The sequence below is a fragment of the Numenius arquata genome, chromosome 21, assembly GCF_964106895.1.
Source record: "Numenius arquata chromosome 21, bNumArq3.hap1.1, whole genome shotgun sequence".
Taxonomy (NCBI): domain Eukaryota; kingdom Metazoa; phylum Chordata; class Aves; order Charadriiformes; family Scolopacidae; genus Numenius; species Numenius arquata.
Window position 1 is genome coordinate 3,993,433 of NC_133596.1, and position 21,397 is coordinate 4,014,829.

Consider the following 21,397-nt stretch of genomic DNA (forward strand, 5'->3'; position numbering starts at 1 on the left):
CCCGCTGGCACCGGGTGGTCCCTGAGGGGCTGGGGGCGGAGGGAGGTGGGGGGGGGGCGCTATGCCCGGGGGACCAGGTTGGTCCGAAGGGGCAGCAGCGCTTCCACCCACTGCCCGGGCTGCTGGAGGAGGCGCCCCCAGACCCCCCGCTCCTCCGCCGTCGAGTCCATCCAGCCCACCGGCAGCCCGTAGCTGCTCCCTGCGGAGACACCACCGCCGTCACCCCCCCAGGCCGTGCCACTGCCACCACTCCCTGCAAGCCCTGGGATGCCCAGGTCTGTTCCCCCATCGTCCCCCCCCACACACCTCACCTGTGCCCAGGCTGAGCCGGATGCCCCCCAGCTGGCGCTTGGAAAAGGCTTCGTGGTGCCAGAGGGTGAATTCGGCGCAAGCCTCGGCCAGGTCCTTGGCCTGGAAGCCGTCGTACACCATGGTGTGGTTGAAGAGGGGGTTGAGGCTCCTCTTCACCACCCGCGTCTTCTGCCGGCTCGCCTTGCTGTCATCCGGCAGCACGTAGCTGAGGGTGACAGCGGGGTGAGGGACAACCCACACCCCCCAGCACCTCTGGGTACCCCCCTGGGTGCCATCCCCCCCCCCCCCTTTTACCACTGTACGAAGGCGTCCACGGTGCCGCTCTGCAGAGGGATGAGGCTCTGAGCATCCTTCACCCAGATGTGCAGCTCCCCCGTGGGTGGCAGCCCCCCTCCTGCGGGCAAGAGGGGTCAGGGGCACCCTGCCATGGCAAACCCCCCCTCATCACCAGCGCCCGTGGGCACCTCTCACCTTCCGAGCCCGCGGGGATGAACTTCAATGCCAAGTTGAGGTTGCCCCGGCTGGTGAGGCCGTCTGAGGAGATGGGCATCTGAGGAGGATGGAGGGGGGGGGTTATGGGGGGCTGTGGTTGGGTGGGGGTGGACTTGGTGGGGGGCTGGGGACTCACCCGAGGCTGGAGGCTGAACCACTCGGGACTTGTGTTAGCCCAGTCCCAGGTGCCCAATGCGATCTCCACCTCCCCCAGGAAGAGGTTCCTGCCCAGGCTGTCGTGGTGCCACACGGAGAGGTTCAGGGTCCGGCCCTGCAGGTCCCTCTTCTCCAGCTTGTACTGGTGTGGGGGGGGGGACAACACACAGACAGGGTAAGGTTATCTTCCCCCACCCATCCATCCCCCCCTTTGAACCGGGGGGACATCCCCGTCCCCAAAACCACCCCACAGCAGGGTTAGAAACCTTGAGGGTCTCATTGAAGATGGGATCCAAGCTCCTCTTCCTCACCGTGGTCTTGCGCTTGCTGCGATTGGACTTATCCGGCAGCAGGTACGTCTTGATGTACCTGGAACCAGAAAATGGGGCGGGTGCAATGGGTACCAACCACTGTGGGCATCACCTGGGCATCGTGGCTTGGGGCCGGGGTGACTCACGGGTCCGACCGCTGCTTCTTGGCCTCGGCCAGCTCCCGGCACCGCAGGACATGGACCTGCAGCTCCTTCTTGGCCGGGTCGTAGCGGAGGGAGAACTGGACGCAGCCCCGCACGGCCACGCTGCCCAGCTCCCCCTCGCTGTACAGGCTCATCAGGCTGCCACTCAGCTGTGGGGCGGTGGAGACAGGGTCAAGGGGAGGGGGGGGGGAGCTGGAGAGGTGACATCCCACCCTACACACCCCCCCCAACAGCCCCCAGCCCCGTACCGTGGAGGAGCTGAGGCTGGACACGGAGGAGCTGGTGGTCAGCAGGCTGCCCGGGGGTGCGGGGCCGTTCTGTGGGGACACCCGGCCCGGGGACGCCTGATCTGTCTGGGGGGTCCTCGACCCCTGGAAATGCAAAGTAAAGAGGGGTCAGTACCCCCCTGCCAGACCCCCAGTCCCAGGGTGGGCTCCTGAGGGCACCCAGCTCCCAGCAAGTGCCTGGTGCTTGGGCACAGCCTGTGCCATGGTGGCTTTCATGCCCCATACAGCCCCCCCCAGCCCAATACAGCCCCCCCCAAGCTCCATACAGCCCCGTGCAACCCCATACAGACCCCCCTCAGCTCCATAAAGCTCCCTCCAACTCCATAGACCCCCTTCCACCGTCATACAGACCCCTCCAACCCTATACAGACACCCCCAACCCCATACAGCCTCCCCCTGCCCTGTACAGCTCTCTCCAACCCCATACAGCCCCACTCCCAGCCCCACACAGCGCCCCCCCAGCCCCATGCAACCCCATACAGTCCCCTCCAACCCCATACAGCTCCCCCCTCCAGCCCAATACAGCCCCCCCCAAGCTCCATACAGCCCTGTGCAACCCCATACAGAACCCCCTCGGTTCCATAAAGCCCCCTCCAACTCCATACAGACCCCCCCAGCTCCATACAGACCCCTCCAACCCTATACAGCCCTATAAAGGCCCCCCCCAACCTGATACACCCCCGCCCCCCAGCCCCGTACAGCCCTCTCTAACCCCATACAGCCCCACTCCCAACCCCATACAGCCCCCCTCCCGGCCCCATACAGCCCCCCCCAGCCCCATGCAACCCCCTCCAACCCCATACAGCCCCCCTCCCAGCCCCACACAGCTCCCCCCAGCTCCATACAGACCCCTCCAAGCCCAAACAGCCCCACACAGAGCCCCCCCCCCCCCCCCCCCAAGTCCCATACAGTCCTGTGTAACCTCATACAGCCCCTCCAACCCCACACAGCCCCCTCCGACCCCATACAGAACCCCCCAACCACATACAGACCCCCTCAGCCCCCCCCCCCCCATCCCACCTGTCCAGCATCGGGACCGCTGTGTGCGGAGTCGGGCTCCTCCTCATCTTCCTCCACACTGGACGTGCCGAAGGGGTTCCCACCCACTGTGTCACCTGCAGGGGCATGGTGTGGGCGGGGGGTGAGGGGGGTGGGGGGTTGTCCCAATGCAGCAGGGATGGATGCGAGGGGGCTCCCATTTTTTTTTGGTAAGAGGAGAGAGCAGGCAAGCGAGGGATGGGGGGGGGGCATGATGGTAAGCAGTGCTGGGGGGCTCCAACCCCCCAAATCTCAACAGCACTGACCCCCCCCCTCCCCATCATGGTTACCTGATTGGAATGGGATGTCCTGCTCCCTCATCGGAATGTCACCCTGCCGCATGGGCTGTGACACCGGGGTCCTCTCCAGAGCCGGGGCAGCGGGGCTGGGCTGCGAGGTGGCACGTAGGAGAAAGGGTGAAAAGGGGCACCCTCCTCTCCCCGCCTGCTCGCCTCGGTCTCCCCTGGGCCCCTGGGGACAGGGTGGGTGACATCCCACGGGACACCCCGCATGGCTCCCCACCCCATGGTGTTCATCATCATACTTTGCAAGACCACGCACAAGGCTGGCCCTAATGGCAGTGTCACCCCGGGGGTGACACTGTGGCTCTGGGGCCACGGCAGTCAGGGTGACTCAGGCTGCAGCGTGACCCACTGACCGAGCCCATCACCGGGGCGTCGGGTACTGGCTGCAGGCTCAACCTTCCCCCCCACCAAGCCACCAACCTGGGGCTCTGCGGCCGCCTGCGCCTCCTCCGTAGGGGGGCTGCGAGAAGAGACAGTAATTAGTTTCTCTCGACAAGGCATCAGGCTAACGAGCACTTTCATCCCCCGCCCCGCATCCCTGCAGCTATTTATAGAGCTGGGGTCCGGCAGGGGGGGGACAGACAGACAGACAGCGGGACAGCGGGGACAGTGGACAGACAGGCAGCGGGACAGTGGACAGACACTGGGACAGGGAGCTCTGGCTGCACCATCCCCTTCACCGTGGGCTCTGCTCCCACTTCCCCAACCCCAGCTCCCCCCGGGGCCATGCCACCCCCAGCAAGGCACCCGATAAGAGATGCCACAAGCCCTGGGGCAGCCGGGGGGTGAAAGCCACCTCCCCACCCCCCTCCGCCCCACCCTCACCTCTCCTCCGGCTCTGCCACACCATCCTCATCCTCCTTCTCCTCCACCAGCGGCTCCCCGATGGCCTCCAGCTCTCCCAGGCTGGGGCCATGCTCCAGGTCCCCTGCTCCTGGGGACATTGGGGACCTCAGCGGGCTGACCCCTGGCCCCCGGCGTCCCCCTGTGTCCCCATTCCTTGCTTACCACGTGGCCGCCTCCTGCGGCGGATGGAGGCTCGGACGAGGTCAGAGCCCAGGTGGTGGCAGTGGCGCTGGGCACGGGCATCGCAGAACCAGTCCCCGGTGAGGGTCCTCAGCAGCACCGGGTCCGACAACGACTTGCGGAGCTTGCTGGCAGTGGGAGGGTGGCATTGGATCCCCCCCCCACCCCAGTGCTGCCATTGACCCCTGCACCACCATCCCCATCAGCCAGGCAGCTGATGAAGCCACCACGACTGGCCCTGGGGCCACCAGCCACCACCTCCCAGGGGATTTGGGACCCCCGATGCTGGTGTCACCCACCCCGGGCTTCACCCTGCTCAGGCTCAACGGGTGCCCCCATCGCCAGGAGAAAGGAGACCCCCCCCCCAGCCTGGCTGATCTGTCCTCAGAGGTGATGGACCCCAGGCTGGCTCTCTTAGTTGGGGGGGGGTCACGCTGTCCCCCAAGGGTGACACTGAGCAGGGGACCCCACCTCACCTGATGCGCCCTTCCTCGCGCTGGCGGAGCTGCCAGTCGCGGCGCAGCACCTCGGCGATGGCGTGACGCTCCTCCTCCGTCAGGAAGCTCAGGTCCAGCAGCGCCTCGGGCCCCAGCTCCAGCGCCATGGTGGGGTGGGGGGACGCGGCAGGGGCACCCCAGGGTGCTGGCCGGGGCGGGTGCCGAGAAACAGGGGGCTGCGGCCGGGGGGGCTCAGCGTGCCGGGCATGTACCAGCGATGCCAGCATCTGGAGAGGGATCTTGGGGCTGCTTTGGGGTGGGAATCATCCTCACCCTCTGCAAAGAGACGGAGGGGAAGCTCAGCATGAACGTGCAACCCCCCCCACCACACACACACACACATTGCACCCTAAAACACCCCTGGGACCCCCAAAGGGGGACAAACTGAGGGGTGGGATGATGCCAAGGGAAGGGGCACATGCAATCCCGCAGGCAGGCTCAGGGAAGCCCTGCCGCTCCTCCCGCTGCCAGGCCCCACTGCCGGCCCCATGCCAGGGCCAGCCCTGCCCGCTGCCGGGATCCTGCCCGCAGCCCGTGTTTGCCAAGGGTGTTTGCTCAGGGCCGGCTCTGCCCTTGCTTGCTTTCCCACGGGTTTCACCAGGTGCCACAGGCCCGAGACGGGTGGCAAAAGGGGGCTCAGCTGCCCCCACGATGGGCTGAGACCCAACCGGGCTGAGACCGTACTCAGCTCATCACAGCTCCCAGGGCAAAGGGTGAGGCAGGGGCTCTTGCCCCACTGCCTGGCGTTGCCTCACTGCCTTCCCTGGCCCCGGCGTTGGGCAAACGCTGCCCGGCATGGGATGCCAGGGCAGGAAATTGCAGCAGCAGTGGGACAGGATCTGTCCTGCCGGTCCCCTGTCACCCTGGGCCGCCCCACCGGGGTGTGAACACCGGCATGGCTGCACCCCGGGGCACGGCTGTGGGGCTCCCACCTCCACTGTGGGGGTCCAACCTCCACCGTGGGGGTCCAACCTCCACCGTGGGGCTCAGATCCCATTGGCCCTTGTCCCCAGCCCTGAAGGTGACTCTGTCCCTGCCCCATAGGTGGCCCTGTCCCCAGCCCCACAGAGGGTCCCGTGCCAGCCCCACCGGGTGCCCTTATCCCAGCCGTGTGGGTTACCCTGTCCCTGCCCCACAGGTGGCCCTGTCTCAGCACCGTCCCCAGGCCCATGGTGGGGGCGGGGGGGGGGGATGGGGTGGTGTCACAGACATCCCCCAGCGTTGGGGACCCCCAGTGCAGGATCCAAGCTGTCGGCGGGTGGGCTGGGTGCCAATCCCACCCCAGACCCCCCCAGGGCAGCACCAGGGACACCCCCCTCCCCCCATCACACATCAGGGATTCCCCCCCCACACCTGGACACCCCCCCCCCCCACACACACACACACACAACCCCCCCAGCCACCCCGCTCCCCACACTGGGCAGGGGGAGCCTGTGACACCCACCAGGGCTGGGAGGGGGATGCGGGGGCCGAGGCGGGGGGGCATTGGGGGACACTTACCGGTTGTCACCGAGGCTGGGACGATGCTGCCGCTGCCTCCCCACCGCAGCCCGCTCGTATCCTGTTTACTGGCGGCACACGGGGGTGTCCCCCCCACCCCGGAACAGAGACGGCACCCAAAAAATGTCACCCACGACTGTCCCAGGCGCTGCCGCCGTTCCCTGGTCCCCGCGGTGGGTGGGCGCAGCCGGGGGGGGTTGTAAACAAGCACCCACGTCCCGCCGGTGTGTAGAGGGGTGCTGGGCACCCGTCCCCCCCACCCTGCACGGGAGACCAGTCAAACCAGTTAAACCTCCCCAGTAAGCCATATTTGGGGGTGGGGGTGGTGCACGTCCCCCTTTTTTCTTTGCAAGCAACCCGCGATGGAGGGGGGCGATGGATGGTGTGAAATGCCCCCTCCCCCCCCAAAATGCACCCAGGCTCAGCGCCCCCTGCACCCTCCCAGCCCCCTGGGGACTGTCAGGCTCCAGCAGCCCCCCACCCCAGCCCAGGTTTGCAACCCCCCCAACACCCTCCCACCTCCCTGACACCCCCCTCCAGCACCAGGGGCCCTGCAGCCCATCACCGTAGCCTCAGACCCCATCCATGGCCCCCCCCCCCCCTCCAGCCCAGGCCTCCAGCACAGCAGAAGCAGGATTAAAGCCACCCCAGAAATTCAGGTGCCGCAGCCCCCCCCCCCCCCATCCCTCCTCAGTGGGGAGCGGAGCAAGGCGGGGGGGGGCTGCACCCCCCACAAACAGGGCGAAAGGACCCAGACACCCCCCCCACCCAAAGGTGCCAGCGCAGCCCCGCCATGGGGCAAGCAGTGGGGTCAGCCCCACGGCCACCCTTACCTGCCCAGGGATGTGCGTGGGGTCACGGTGGTTCGTGTGTTCCCCCCCCCCCCCCCCTCCCTCCAGCACCCCACGGGGACCCTCGTGGTGGCGGGTGTCGTGTCCCCCCCCTCCCCGGGTCCCCACTCTCGGCAGGGTGCTGGTGGCCTAGGGCTGAGTCAACCGCAGTCGAGCAAGCGCCTCCTCGCCCCGGCAGCAGGAAAGCAGGGACTGGAGCCAGCAACACCCGCCGGACGGGACTGAACTGGGTTGAACTGGGTTGAACTGGGAGGCGTCAGGCAGCCCGGGAAGGGGTGGTGCGGAAGGGAATCACCCCAGGGTAAGGGGGACCTCCCCCCCCCCCTCCAAACCTGGTGGAGGATGGAAGTCTGAGTGTGTGGGTGTAGGGATGGGGTGAGAGACACCCCCCCCCCCCCCCCCCCCCCACACCCCCTGGTGGGAGACACCCCCCCGCCTCGCCATCCTCACCCGGGGGTTTCTGGGGGGCACACGGGGCAGGATGTGGCCTCGGGGTACCCGATCCGGAGCAGCTCTGGGAGAGCTGCCGGGATGCACTGGGGGAACTGGGTGGACTGGTCTCTGCTGGGCATAGCTGGGGGCTGCAAGTCTACCCTCCCTGCAGCCTCCATTCCCCTACAAAAGCCCCATGTGGGGCAGTGTGGGGTGCCTGGGGCTTTGTAGGGCCCCCATTCCCTGAGGTATCCCCAGCCCCATAGCTCCCATCCCACAGGACAGCCCCAGCACCAAATCCCCCAGCCCATGGGTACCCTCAGCCCTATATTCCCTGTCCCATGGGTACCCCCAGCCCCACATCCCCTGGGTACCCCCAGCCTCACATCCCCTGTGCCATGGGTACCCCCAGCCCCACATCCCCCCAGCCCCTGGGTACCCCCAGCCCCACATCCCCCCAGCCCCTGGGTACCCCCAGCCCTATATCCCCTGTCCCACTGGTAGCCTCACTCCACATCCCCCCATCCCATGGGTAGCCCCAGCCCCACATCCCCCATCCCATGGGTATCCTCAGCCCCACAGCTCCCATCCTGCCTGGCACAATCCCATCTTGCCCGGAAGGGCTGGGGCTCCCGCCCCCCCAGCATGAACCTGGGTGCTCAGCCCCACGCAGGATGAGGCCAGCAGCACCTGGCAGTGGCAAAGCCCAGTGCCCAGGGCAGGAGCATCCTTCCCCAGCACAGCGGGGACCCTGCCTCAGTTTCCCTCCATCACAGGGGGAGGGCTGCTGGCTGGAGGGGGGGTGTGTGTGTAAGGCTCCCCACCAGGCTCCCACCGTCACCCAGCCAGTTTTATGGTGCGATGGCAGCGCTGCTGGGGGAGGAATTGTGGCGGGGCGCAGCGGCAGCAGCCTGGCAGCACACACGGAGCGCAGGACCGCAAGAAAAGGGGATTATTTTTAGCGTGGTTTCTAAGGAAATGAGACTTTAGCAACAGCTCTGTCTGTCGGTCCATCGGCCGCCCTCTTCTTCCTCCCCTCGCCGGGCGCTCGCTGCTCAGCTCCGGTGGGGAGAGGCCCCAGACGGACGAGGTCCCTGTTGTGGATGCTCTGGAAATACAGCGAGTGCAGCCAGGTCTCCGCAGGGTGGCAACAGCTCGGGGACTGTGGTGGCCCCAGAGGGGTGATCATGGGCTGGTGGCTCAGCTCTGGGTCACCCAGGGTGGGCACCAAGCCCTTTCTGGGCATCCTGGCAACTGTGGTGGCCCCACAGGAGTTGCTCGTGGGCTGGTGGCTCAGTTCTGGGTCACCCAGGGTGGGCACCAAGCCCTTTCTGGACACCCTGGACCAGCAACGTCCAGAGTGAGAAACATTTATTGGCCGAGGCTGGGATGGGAAAGGACATGGCGGGATCCGTCCACAGCTCCTGGATCTCAGGAGATGGATGGACACATGGATGGACAGATGGTACCTGAACACCCCAGTGATGCGCTCGCTCAGTGGGGCAGTGCCCCTCCTCGGGACCACAGGCAGGTGGCTCAGGGCAACCCTGAGCACGGCACAGCACAGACAGAGCCAAACCTCATGGCCGGAGGCTGCGTCAGCCCGGTGACACCCAGGAACACCCTGGCCACCAGCACAAGGCGAGCCAGGCGCCGGGCCAGCCCTCAGGGGTGGTTTTCCCTGCAGAGACCCCGGAGCGAGCCAGGCAGCGTGGCTCCAGTCACCTCTCGGAGCAGCATCGGGGGCAGCAAACCCTCCACCTGCCCCTTGGGTGCTGGCAGCATCCCCATGGGTGCACACAACAGGTTCTGCCTCATTTCTGGGCTGGGCGTTTGGGCAGCGGGGGCGAGGAGCAAGTCCTGTCCTGTCCCCCAGCCCTGCTTTCTTTCACACCCCCCCAGGACTCGTTCTTCAAGTCGGCAAGGTGCAGGCGAGCTGGCTGTCCTGGGGGGAAACTGAGGCAGGGAGCATCTGCCAGAGCATTGGCAGCACCTTGCCCACCCGTGGGTTTGCAGGTGGGGGATTTGGGCAGCACCCACAGCATCAGCACCCATGGGACACCGGCCAAGAGCACCTGGGGGGGCTGCAGGGCCGGGGGGGTATCGAGGGAAACAAAGGCTTTGATGGCTCCTGTGGGAGCCGAGCTCCACGGCCACCAGCTGCCAAGAGCATCTCCAGGGGGATGGGGGCTCTGGAGTGGCCCCAACCTATGCCCCCCCCAACACCACCACCAGCCAGGAGGTGCTGACCCCACACGGTGGTGGGGAGAAGACCAGGAGGGATGGGGGTCCCTCCCTTGGGGACCCTGGAGGGGAGGACAGGGTTTGTCCCGACACATGGAACCCACGTGGGCAGCGGATGCAGGACACCAACATCTCTGCAGGCCTGGGGCGTTGGGCTTCACACCCCAACGCTGCCCCACAGTCACACCCCCTCAGCAGCCCCCCCAGCCCCAAACACCCCCTTCCCTTTCTGCCATCGCTTTCACACCACCACGTCCCCACACATCAGCAACGGGGACATCTGGCCCTGTCCTCCTCCCGGGGACTTGGCTCCCCCCTGCCCTCTGCCCTCCCCATGCCTTTGATGTGCTTCTCGAGCGCTCCCTGGGGACGCGGGGACAGATCCCAGCTCCCACTGGGATGGACCCCAGCTCCCACAGGCCGGGGGGGCTGCTTGCTTGCAGCCCCCTCTTAATTTTTAATCCCCACAAATGAGCAGGGACCTCGTGGCATTGCCACCTCCGGCTCCGGCTGGGGGTGATGTGCAAGGCCTGTCCAGGAGGATGTGGGTATCGAGAACCCCAGTGTTGGGTCTTGCACCCTCTTCCCCTCCCCGGGAAAGAAGGGGGACGATGTGGGGGGGGGGGGGCTGAGGATGAGGAGGGAGCTGCAGCCTCGGCGGCATCACAGCCACAGGCAGCCCAGCCACCTCTGGCATCTTCAAAAGCTTCCACCCTGCAAACACTTAAGTGCAATTTGATATTGCTCCCCAGGGAGCCCTTTGATGACACACACACCCCCCCCCACACCTCCATTAAGGGGATGAGAAACGGGGCCCCCTCCCCTCCAACCAGCTGCAGCAAAGTGACCCCACTTCAAAGGCGGCTCCACACCAGCCCCACGGCAGTGGCACGGCCAGCGATGGCACCTCCCCCTGTCCCCACGGGGAGGTCGGGGACCCCCAGCCCCGCTCCCCGCACTGAAGAAGCCCCCACTGCGCAGCTGCTGGGGTGGATGGGTCACACTCAGCCATCCCAGGGGAGGGCAGAGGAGCAGCAAGGTCCCTCTGATGATGGGGTTCAGGTTGGGATGGATCCTGGCACCCCATTTTGCAGCCTCCCTGACTTCCAGCAGCCTCAATCCCTCCCGGGATGAGAGGAAGGAGGGAAAACCGAGAGGAGCGGGGACTGCACGGTCCTGCCGCGGCCACAGAGCTGTGTGCACCCCGGGCGCCCGAGTGTGACAATCTTGGCACATTCAGCCTGGCTGCTTCCCTTTAATCCCCCCAAAAAACCGTGACTCGAACCGTGCAGCTCAAGCTCCCGCGCACCTCCAGCCAGATTCCCAAGAAAAGGAATTCTCGCAGCAAAATAGGGGGGCTCAGAAAAAAATCCTGCCACGCTTGGGAGGGCGAGCAGGGACCCAGCGGGACAGTGACAGCAGGACGGAGCCATGCACGGCGGGCAGAGCACCCTCCTGGGGGGTTTTGCATCCTCACCTCGTGCTCCAGCGACAGACGTGTGTGGGATAAACCCCTCGGAGCCTGCCTGTCGTGTGTGTCCCCCCCCCGCCGGCTGCCATTTCGCAGCCCTGAAGCAGGGGCTGGAGTTACCGCAGCCGCAGCGGGGTTTTGGATGGAGGGGCTGAGCAGGAGAGGATCCAGGTGGTGTTTTGTAAGATGGCTGCGGCGTTAAATCCCTCAGCCTCGTACACACAACCTAATTTTAAGGCTGATCTGCTTCCCCCACCGCGCGGCTTTGGCCTCTGGATATCAGATGGTAACGGAAAAAATCGGCTGCTGCATTAGCAATCGTTACAGCACTCAGAGGCCCAGCTTCCCTCGCTCCCAGTTCAGGCAGTGGTATCCTGCTGGGAAAGGGGAAAAATGAGGCTGGCTCTTCGCATCCCACTCTGCTTCCCGCTCCTCCATCGCTCCCGGCAGCCCTGGCCCCAGCAGCCGCCTTCCCTCCCCACCAGCTCGCAGGGAAAGGGAAGATGGCAGGGGAAAGGACTCCAGCCTCCAAGAAAATAAGAGCTGCCAGAGATTTAGGAATATGGAAAGGGAACAGCTCAACGGGATCAGACTGCAAGAGGGGGTTTATCTCCTAAAAAAGCATCCTCCTCCCCAGAGCGCTTGGCTCCCCCCTGCCCAGGGCCAGGCAGAGGTGTGGGGAGCAGCAAAGAGCCCCTTCTCCTCCCAAACACAACAAAGACGCTCGGAAGGTTCCCCAGCTTCGAGACCCAGCATTAAAGCCTGCAAACCCTTCCCATGCTGAGGCAACTGGGTTCTTCCTTCCCCCCCCCCCTCCTCCAAGCCCCCCCTTCCCAACAGCACGTCTGAAAACAGGGCAATGGGCAAGTTCATGAAGTAAAAGGCTTTGGGGTCTGGCTCCTGGGGGCTGCCTTGGGGCAGGAGAGGGGACGGAGCTCAGTGGGGCGGGGGGGGGGGGGAAACACAAACCCCACTCCTGGCAAGGAGGAGGAAAGAGTCTCGACAATAAGAGATGTGGCACTTGGAGACATCCACCGAAATAAGTTTATTTCCCCTACCGTCAGGATTATGAAACCACAGAAGCCCAGTTTAAATATTTACAAAGTAATCCAGCGCCCCACAGAGATCAAGAGAACAAAGGATGAGGGTACGGAGGGCTCGCCCTCGCCGGAGAGCCACGGCAAAGCCACGGCAAAGCCACGGCGCGCTGCAGCACAAGCACGTGCAACGGGGGAAAGGAGCCGAGCGTAAAACTGGCATCTGGAAGGTGAAGGACAGGGTGAACCTTTAATGTGGCTACTCGGAGGGGGCACCGGGAAGAAGCCGGTAGGGAGATGAAGGAAGATGCAAGGAGAGGACATTCCTTACCCACCTCCCACACCAAGAGGAAGCAGCCCCCTCCCCACACAACCGCAGTCGCTGGGAAGCCATGCCGAGCGCTGCCGGGGTTTCTCTGCACTCCCGCAGCGTAGGAAGACCATAAATCCCACCAGTCCACCCGTCTCTCCCAGCATCCAACCTCTGCGAGCACCATCCTTCACTGTGCGACCACAGATTTGCGTGTCCAGCATGGAGACGTGTGGGGCTGGCTCTACGGTACCTGGGCTTTGGGCCCAGCTCTCCCGTTAGCCGTGTTCCCTTCAGATGCCCAGAGCCATCCACCATGCCCTTCAACAAGGATTTGGGATATGGCTTCCTTCCCCAGCAGCCAACACACCAACCGACCACGAGGCTCATTTGCTGCTCACGGTAAGTCTCCATTTGAAACCCAGATCTGGTAAAAAAAAACTTTAGGAGCAAACGACAAGGGTTTTCACGGTGGGGAATGGCACTCGACATGTTTTCAGGAGTCCCAGGAGCGGGAATTGTGGCCGGCAGCCCCACTCCCGGCCTCCCCTGACAACTCCAAGTCTCAGCTTTGGCAAGGCTTGTATAGCTTATCGATAAAACACTGAATTGACGTGTGAGACAGGCCTAAGAGTCTCTAGATTATTGCTACTGCGTAAGACAGGTTGGCTTCAGCCCTGGGGCCAGGGACTCCGAGCGCACCCTTGGCCAGTCACTCTGAGAAATCACACTTAAATTAAAAACAGAGGCAAAGGACTAATCTCTCCCGTTCAACTGGCTGGCGCGAGGGCACGGTAGCCAGCGGGCTCGCTGGGTGGAGACCACAGCAACACAGGGGAGCTCGGGAAGACACCGTCCTTTCATCGTAAGGTTCTCTTTGATCAAGATCTTGGCTTTCTAATCAGCCCCGGGCCCAGCACCCTCCAGCCCGCTCTCCACGCAGGCTTGAAACGACTGTACAGAGCAGACACCCACGACTATTTCAGTTTCAGGTAGAGGGGGAAGGACACCGAGGTCTGCACACCCCCAGAAAGGCCAGCACCGGGTGACAGAGAGACAACTGGATGCGAGGGAGAAGGGAGAGGGTTTAAGGGGCTACATAAAAGTGACTGAGGAAAAAGAGGAAATGCAGAAATGAAGAGATATCAAGAGGCCCAAAAGGAGTCCCCAGGCCTCCCCGTATGGCTAGAGGAGTTGGAGGGATGGAAGCGGGTGGGAAGGCACACAGGGACAGGTCTTAGGGCCAGCGGGGACCCTGAATGGGCTTCCCAGTGAGAGGAAGCCGCAGGGACGGCAGGCAGTGGAGAAGAGCTTTCTTGCTGGCCATGAGCACTCCTTGAGGTTGAAATCCATATGGTACTAAAGAGCTGGCCTTTCAAGGCATGAGTGGAAAAGCAATTCTCCTCCGTCTGCAGTCAGAGGGGATCTGCTCAACTGCACATAACCCTTCAGCCACACGTTTTTTTTTTTTTTTTTAAAAAGCCACCTGGCTCAGAGCCCCACAGAAAGCACCATCTGCAGGCCAGAGCCTCAGCAAGCACAGACCGGGACCTCTCACCCTGGAAGAGGCTCTGGGTAATGTCCAAATTCACTTCCTGCCTAGTGCTCAAGAACAACCTACCCCCCTACTACCCCTCCTGCCCGATCCAGGGCTCAAAAGGGCCATCAGCCCCCCCGCAACGCTGCCAAAACAGCATTTCTCACATCAAAGCCAGTCCTACAAAGCACTTTTTAACCCAGGTGTGCTCTTCAAAGCACGCCAAGGAAGAAAACACACCGCCTTTTTCACCATCCTGGAACCAGTCGCAAGAAAACCAGCGTCCCAGTTTGCTGCTGCAAATCTGAACACTGTAACCAGAACACGAATGCTTTCCAGACCCTTCACCTTTTTTTTTTAAAATCTCTGATGGTCCAAATTAAGCTCAGGTCTCGGGTGCTGCTCTCATGGATGTTTTCAAAACCCTTACGCTAAAGCTTCTGCCCCAGAAACACGTACCTGCTGCTGCTGCCACCTCTGCAGGCTCAGGTACGCTGCGACACGCAAAGTACTAGGGATCAAAGGGAAGAAAGTGGCTGGTGAGAAGTGTGACGACAATATTACATATTCAGAGCACAGGCAGAAGCAGGGAAGCTGGATTTTTTTTCTGGCATCAGCTAAAAGGGACATAGCAGTAGACTCCCAACTCTGGAACAGGCTATCGAAAGTGTGCAGACTGCCATGAGCTGTACCCAAGCCAGTCCATCGACTTTCCTGCCTTTCTGGGCTCACCAGCAGGACCAGATGAATTTGCCCTGCCACAGAGCGTTCCTCTGCGTGTCTCCTCAGAGGAGCATCCCTGCCGTCAACACCTTCCTGTCACTCCCCCCGGGGAGGGGGGGGGGACACCATCAGCGAGTGCTGTGGCACTCCACGTCCCCAGGAGGAACCCCGCACCTCCACTTTGAAACCTGTGCTACAGGAGAGTCGTGCAACAGGGAAACCAACAACTCCTTCCTGGAGACTCAGGAAATCTGAGGAAGCATCTGATGAAATCCGCCAAGAGGAAGAAACCAGGTGATCAGAGAGAACCTTAAGAGGTGTATCTGCTCGTGCTTCTGAACCAGGAGGCAGGGTTTGCCTCGCGGTTTTGCTTCGCAATGAAAGCAAAGGTGCCCACGTCTCTCCTTTCCTGATTGCGTTTCTACCCACCGAATTGCAGAGAGGGAGCACGTTCAGGGAGAGAGCAGGAGGCTTCAGGAGCCCTGACACTGGGAGACACCACTGACAGAACAAAAACAGAAGGAAAAGAAGCCAGTTCCAGGAAACAAAGATGAAACAATGAAGTGAGTTGCCACCTTCCCCAGAAAACGCCTCCCAGAGTCCCATGCCTCCGTCTCGCTGGATCAGTCACAGTTTCTTCCTTCGTGTGCCCACGGAATGGGGAGTTCACAGCTGCCATCACCGCAAATGAAGCGTCAGAACAACGGTCACAATCACCCCCAAGAAGAGGACAAAGGGAAGCCAGGTCTTCACAAATCCCCCTATGCTGCAAGACAGAAAAAAAGGGGAGGGTTTAAATCTGAGAAATCAGCAGAGAAAGACAAGGGGGAGAGAAGGATGTGAGAATAATTGGAGAGATCAAAGGGAGACAGATGCCCTTCCGACTTTCTTATCCATTGCTGGCACTGCCACACATCACATCCTGGAGATTCAGTTAAAAATTGAGATTAAATCAGGTCCACAAATAAGTATATCATCAACAATAGGGCTGGACATTCCTTCCAGCTTAAATTAAGGTCGAAGACTAGCACGTTTCACATCTGCACAGGCAGGAGACCACAAAAAATGAACTCCTGTTACTGCAGGTCTCGTTATCCAGACCGCTGGTGTATTTAACTGAGACAGCAGGGACTACACTTGCCTAAAAGCAGGGACTACACTTGCCTAAAAGCTGGTAGAGAAGCTCTTCCAGAACAGGGAAGACCCAACAGAAGAGGAGCAACCCAAGAGCTTTGTGCAAGGCAGTCATTGCAGAATCTCCTCTTCAGGCACAAGAAGCTGAAATGGAGATTAAGTGCCCTTTCTAGTAAGGAAAACCCGGGTTTTCCCTCTCCACTCAAGTTGGAAGCTCCACGTCAGTTGGAAATCTGACTAGGTTTTATGTAAACAAGATTCAAGAGAGGGAAGAGAAATCAGTAATCCTTGGAGACAAGCCATTCCGTGACCTTATGTTCTGACCTAACCCAGCCAAAAGACAACACAGAGTGAGATTTGCTTTAGTTAGCGTTTCCCAAATTGCAGGCACCACAAATTAGCTGCCAGATACAGTATTTCAGGAGCAGCACCCAGTCAAGCCGGAAAGCACCCTTGGTTCTTTTCTTAAGAGGCAGCATGCAGTGACAGTACCACCTACCAGCAACACACACCCTCACGTTGTGAGGGAGAGATGTTTCTCCCTTCTCCACGGAACAGTCTGGAGCTTTGGAGGGAAAGGAAGACCAAAAGAAAGAGAGCCCCTTTGCCTGCTGAATCTAGACTGCTCCTCAGCTCACCTTACGTATTTCCCATACAGGAGTGAGAAGAAGCAGAGCTTCACCATGTTCCAGGAGGTGCTGTTATCGTATCTCATCAAGTTTAAGGCCAGAGCCACGTGAGAATGGCAGTTATCACAGCAAAGGTTGTGCTGGAAGAGAAAAAGGGGCACAGGATTAGAAATCTTGTCCTTGAGGCTCCCCAGTTTTGCCCCCTGTGCTGGTGCAGACCCAGCAAGGACCCAGCCACCGGGTGGGGACATTCTCCCACATGCAGAGAAGACATCAGCGGTGGAGCCGTACCATGCGGTGCTTGTACTCCTCCGAGGCATCGTGTACGGCCGTGTCCCACGCGTTGGGACTGGTGGAGTACACTTTGCTGGGATCCAGTTTCCAGTACCTGGAAGGATGAAAACAGATCCTTTCGCACTACTGCCATGCCTTTACCAAATTCTTGCTCTTCCCACCTGAAAGCTGCTTAAAGGACTTGGAGAAATCCACTACCTCTGGAGAACCACGGAGCTGAGCTCTTCACGAGAAGCGCATGGTGCAGAGGGCAGCAGAAACTACTGCTCAGCACCCTCAGCCCCACAGCACCCCAGAGAGAAACTGCAAGAGCTCAGGGCCACAGACAAAACTCTGAACCGCTTTCACCTCCCGTGATGTGAAAACTTCAGGCCATTCAAAACGTAAACCTGATCTGACAGATACACAAAACCCAGGCACCTCTCCTCCTCCCCCCAGAAAATCATTAACAGGATGTGAGTGATGACACTTGATTAGCACAGCACAGGCAGTATTTACTCGGAGCACTTGTTGTTAACATCATCTTAAAATGTTTTAGCCTTTTGTTTTCTTCCTTTTTTTTTTTTTTTTTTAATAAAGGCTCCATACAGCTCTAGTTATTAATACCATTACATTGCTGTCACGCTTCTAAAAAGATTTAATTTAATGTGGTTTCTTGAAAAGCAGAGACACAGTAGCCATCCACTTGAATTGGGGCTTCTGAACAACAAGAAAAAGCAATATTACAGCATGTCTGTCTCCGTGAATTAAAGGACATCTGCAGGTCAGTTGGTTAGTTTAATAAAAACTAACAAGAGCACTTACTTCACCGGCTTCCCAAATGCCATGTTGTCTTCCTACAAAAAAGGAAAAACGTCTCAAGAGGATAACCCCGCACAATATTCATGACATGCCTCTTGCTAGAAGGCCTCACCGCCCGCCATCGCTTAGTGATAAAACCCTCACATCGCCTCGGCAGTCTCGAGACACCAATCTTATTTGTGCGTCTGGATTTAGATTTCAATCGTTTTCCTACTCCTGTTCCGGGCACGAGTATAAGTACACTCTATACATGGTGACATCATCTAGATACGCGGGATATGTACCTTGTTCCCTGTTTTGGGGTGGGTTTCCTCCCCCCCCCCCCCCATTTATACCTTGTTAATTCAAAGTTGTAAATGTCCCGATCTATTAAGAGTAGTAATCATCCCATATTAAAATTCCCTGACTTTAAAAATCCACCAGACTATAAAGCAGTTTAGAAGACCGGCTCGTACCTGATGCTACGCAGCATGGTAGTAACAGGCACGCTGGGGAAGTTGGAAGGCAGCTTCTGTTACTCAGAATTAAGAGAATTTAGGTCCAAAATTCCCAATTAAGAGCCCAGACAACAATTTTTTCCACTTCTGCTCACCAAACTGGCCACTATTTATCATATCTCCCAAACAACCTCCACTGGACAACAGCCCACAAAGCAATAGCAAAGATCCATGTTCTTCAGAAACATCTAAAGCCATTATTTTGCAGAACTTTGAGCTGCAAAAGACAGCTGGCTCCAAAGTCACCAACGAAGGTGAGAAGCAGATCAAGCATAGATTCTGGATCTGGATTCTAGATCCATCGTCTACTTACTGAGACAAAGTAGGGCCCCGCGAAGTCCCGAATGACTCCAGTCGAGGTGCAGATCCCCATGTGGCCAATGATCGGGAAGAGCCATCTACCGAGGCAACAAGCGAACCGTCAGGCTGAGATATTTGCCCCCCGCCCCGATCGCACCGAGTGCGTGCAACGTGCTGCCAGGAGACTGCCAGAGCGTCCGCCCAACCAACTGCACAGCATGGGACAGACAGGCACCGTTAACGTGTTCCACGCAGCCGAGAATCGAAAGCAGGTGAGCCAAAGCCAGGCAAAGAGAGGCAGAGAGACAGACGAGGTACAAGGAAAAGAACAACACGCAGGGAATGCCCAAAGCTGCGCTGACAAACAGGTCTAGAGTCAGCTTGTCTGCGGGGCAGCCGGGATCTGGGATTTTAGCGTGAGAGGCTGCGGTTACGGAGAGCACAAGTCTCCCAAGGCCTGCACTAACGCGTCCCTGGTCAGCGTACAGCGAGCCCTGGACTCGCAGGACAAACCCATTTGTGTAGCCAAGTAAAAAGGTTAAATCCTGGAGAAGCTGCCTTGAGATTAAACCGGACTTTCCACCTCAACAACTGAAAATAAGGTCATCCTGCCCATCTTCCCACCCACACTGCAGCTTTCCGGGGCAAACTAAATTTAAGCAAACCAGACTGAACTCGATGATCTTTAAGGTCCCTTCCAACCTCAACCATTCTAAGCACCCCAGACAGAAAAAGGGGCTCCTGGTTCCAGGAAGAGCATTCCCTCCCATAAATGATCCCATTGCTTCAAAAATCCTCTCCTCCCCGCTGGCTATTTACAGCTCCAGGGAGCAGGAGACCTATATCCCAACCTCCTTTTCCATCATCACCACTTAGAAGTAAAAACTTCAGGCCAAGTTCCAGCTCTCTCCCACATCCTCCAGCATTCTCAGGTTTGCTGACCTCTCTCCGATTTCTCGCCCCTCTCTCCCCGAGGGACTGCGTGCAGCAACTAATATTTCAGAAGACATTACAGCAACGCTAAACAGAAACAGATTCCCAAGCCGTGGCTCAGTTAGAGATCCTAAAACCATCAAAAACATAAAGGGATTGAGGCGGTTGGATGTTAGGAGGAAAGACAAAGCCATACACACCGATAAGCACAGCCGAGGTTATAAATAGCACGTAGCTGCTGTTGATAACACAACCCTACGACGGAGAGAAAGGACCCTGCAAAGTTTGATGTTCTGCGCCTGCATCACTTACCCTCTGCACGTCCCTATCTGGTGGGATGCAAAGCAGCCAGACACCTTCGCTATCTGTGCAACGTTTTATCAGCCAGAAGGCACAGCCGAATATAACGCTGTCACAGCGTTGCCACCTTCAAAGCTCTAGGCACTTCTTCCTTTCTTTAATTCTCCTCTCAGCACTGACTAGCTTTCAAGTCTCCAAACCCAAGGATGACAGGAAACGTCAGAGGGAGAAAACGGAGCTATTATGCAACGTAACAGGAGATTTTGCCAAATAACACCACTGAAATTTCTGCTGCAAAACCAAATTGTCAGGAAGATGCCACTGTTCATCGGGGGATGAACCCACAAACACACACAGATGCCCAGTGACTTTGGCAGCAGAACAGCTCTCTTCATCAGTCCTAGCAGGACGTAAGAAGGTTAAAAGCTTTGGCAAATCCTCCAGAAAAAAGACTAAGGTGGAAATTCTAAGCAAAAAAAAGAAAAGAGGCAAAACCCAAAGGTGTTTTGTAGCTGCACGCGAGACAGCAACAGGGAAGTTGCAGCTTCTCCTCGCTGAGGAGAGTTGCGCTGCCATTCCTGATCCTGGCACGGACCAGCCCACGTCTTCTACCTGACTTTCAGCTCTGGCTCAGTAAACATTATCACCTGATTTGAACCGGAGGGGAAGAGGGAGGGATGAAAATAAGCTTTTGTGTTCCCAGACTACCCCTAAAGCCACGTTTTACAGCTTTTCATTTTCCCACGACCAGAGAAAAACTCAGAAGTTCTCCCTGGAGCCTGCTGACGCTTGGCTGACAAGACTGGGAAGGCAAATCGAGTTCTAACTCATTAGAAGCGAAGCGCAGGGGCCTCTCCTCAAGGCATAAGGGGGCCCACGATCCCCGTAGCCAAACCTTGGATGCAAGAACATGAAAGACTTCCCACATTTCCCTTGGATCCCCTCCACTCCCGCTCCTGCAGAGACAAGCCCGCTCATCCCAAAGCTTTTCCCCCCACACGCCCTCGCTGCGGGGAGAGGACAGCCCTACCCCAAGGACAGAGTCCTCCACGACCGCCGAAGCGGCCTGGCACCCGGTCAACCCCAGGTGGGCCGAGCACCCCGAAGCAGCCCGAGCACCCCGAGGCGACCCGAGCACCCCACCTGCCCCGGAGCGGCCCAGGCAGCCGGTTACCCCGGTCTGCCAGCCCCACAGCGGGCCGGGCTCCTCGCCAGCCCCGCAGCACCCCGGGAGAGGCAGGGGGTGCCCCGGCCCAGGGCCTACCCCCAGTGATGAGGCCCAGGCCTAGGCCCAGGCCCGGGCCTTGATGAGCCGGGGCCGGCCGGGAGCGCGGGGCCCGCACTCACGTCAGGACGGGGATGGGGGTCCACACCACGCAGTACGGGAAGCGGCCGCGCTCGGCGTCCAGCCCGGTCCCGCCGCCATTGAACTGCTTCATCTTGGCCTCCGCTTCCGCCATCACCGGGGCCCGCCCCCCGTCTCCACACACACCTTGCCCGCCGCGCTGGCGTCACTTCCTGGAGACCGCGCTTCGCTTCCGGGCACGGCCGGTAACCAGGAAGTGGGAGCTGGCGGGTTCCCCGCGGCCTGGCCCCGGGACCTGCACCACCTCCGCCGGGCCCTCCCCGCTATGGGGAGCGGGGGACGGGGTGGAAGGACCCTGGGGACCAGGCTGGAAGGGCCCCGGGGGCCGGGCTGGATGGTTCCCGGGGAGGAAAACCATAAACTTCTCTGGCGAAGCCCCTCCAGGGCAGGTACCTTCTCCCCCCCTCTCCTCGCACTTACCTTGTGGGGATCAGCCACGCCAACCTCGGC

The 21,397-nt window shown here is 60.1% G+C and overlaps 2 protein-coding genes across 2 annotated transcripts; both read right to left on the minus strand.

Annotated features, from left to right (window-relative positions):
• Nucleotides 1–59: 59 nt before the first annotated feature.
• On the minus strand, nt 60–11,133 carry SYTL1 (synaptotagmin like 1). Its single transcript, XM_074162159.1, has 18 exons — nt 11,100–11,133; nt 8,295–8,506; nt 6,907–6,916; nt 6,089–6,191; nt 4,568–4,837; nt 4,074–4,219; nt 3,891–3,999; nt 3,486–3,525; nt 3,051–3,150; nt 2,743–2,837; nt 1,684–1,806; nt 1,418–1,584; nt 1,227–1,329; nt 941–1,102; nt 784–862; nt 607–706; nt 312–517; nt 60–199 (listed from the first exon to the last, which is right to left on the minus strand). Exons 5-18 carry the CDS (start codon nt 4,813–4,815, stop codon nt 60–62), a joined length of 1,818 nt encoding a protein of 605 aa, XP_074018260.1. The 5' UTR covers nt 4,816–4,837; nt 6,089–6,191; nt 6,907–6,916; nt 8,295–8,506; nt 11,100–11,133.
• A 982-nt stretch (nt 11,134–12,115) lies between these two features.
• TMEM222 (transmembrane protein 222) lies at nt 12,116–21,074 on the minus strand. Its single transcript, XM_074162187.1, has 6 exons — nt 20,929–21,074; nt 18,362–18,446; nt 17,555–17,586; nt 16,748–16,844; nt 16,466–16,596; nt 12,116–15,459 (listed from the first exon to the last, which is right to left on the minus strand). The coding sequence occupies exons 1-6, from the start codon at nt 21,039–21,041 to the stop codon at nt 15,372–15,374; spliced, it is 546 nt and encodes a 181-aa protein (XP_074018288.1). The 5' UTR covers nt 21,042–21,074; the 3' UTR covers nt 12,116–15,371.
• Between the last annotated feature and the right edge of the window lie 323 nt (nt 21,075–21,397).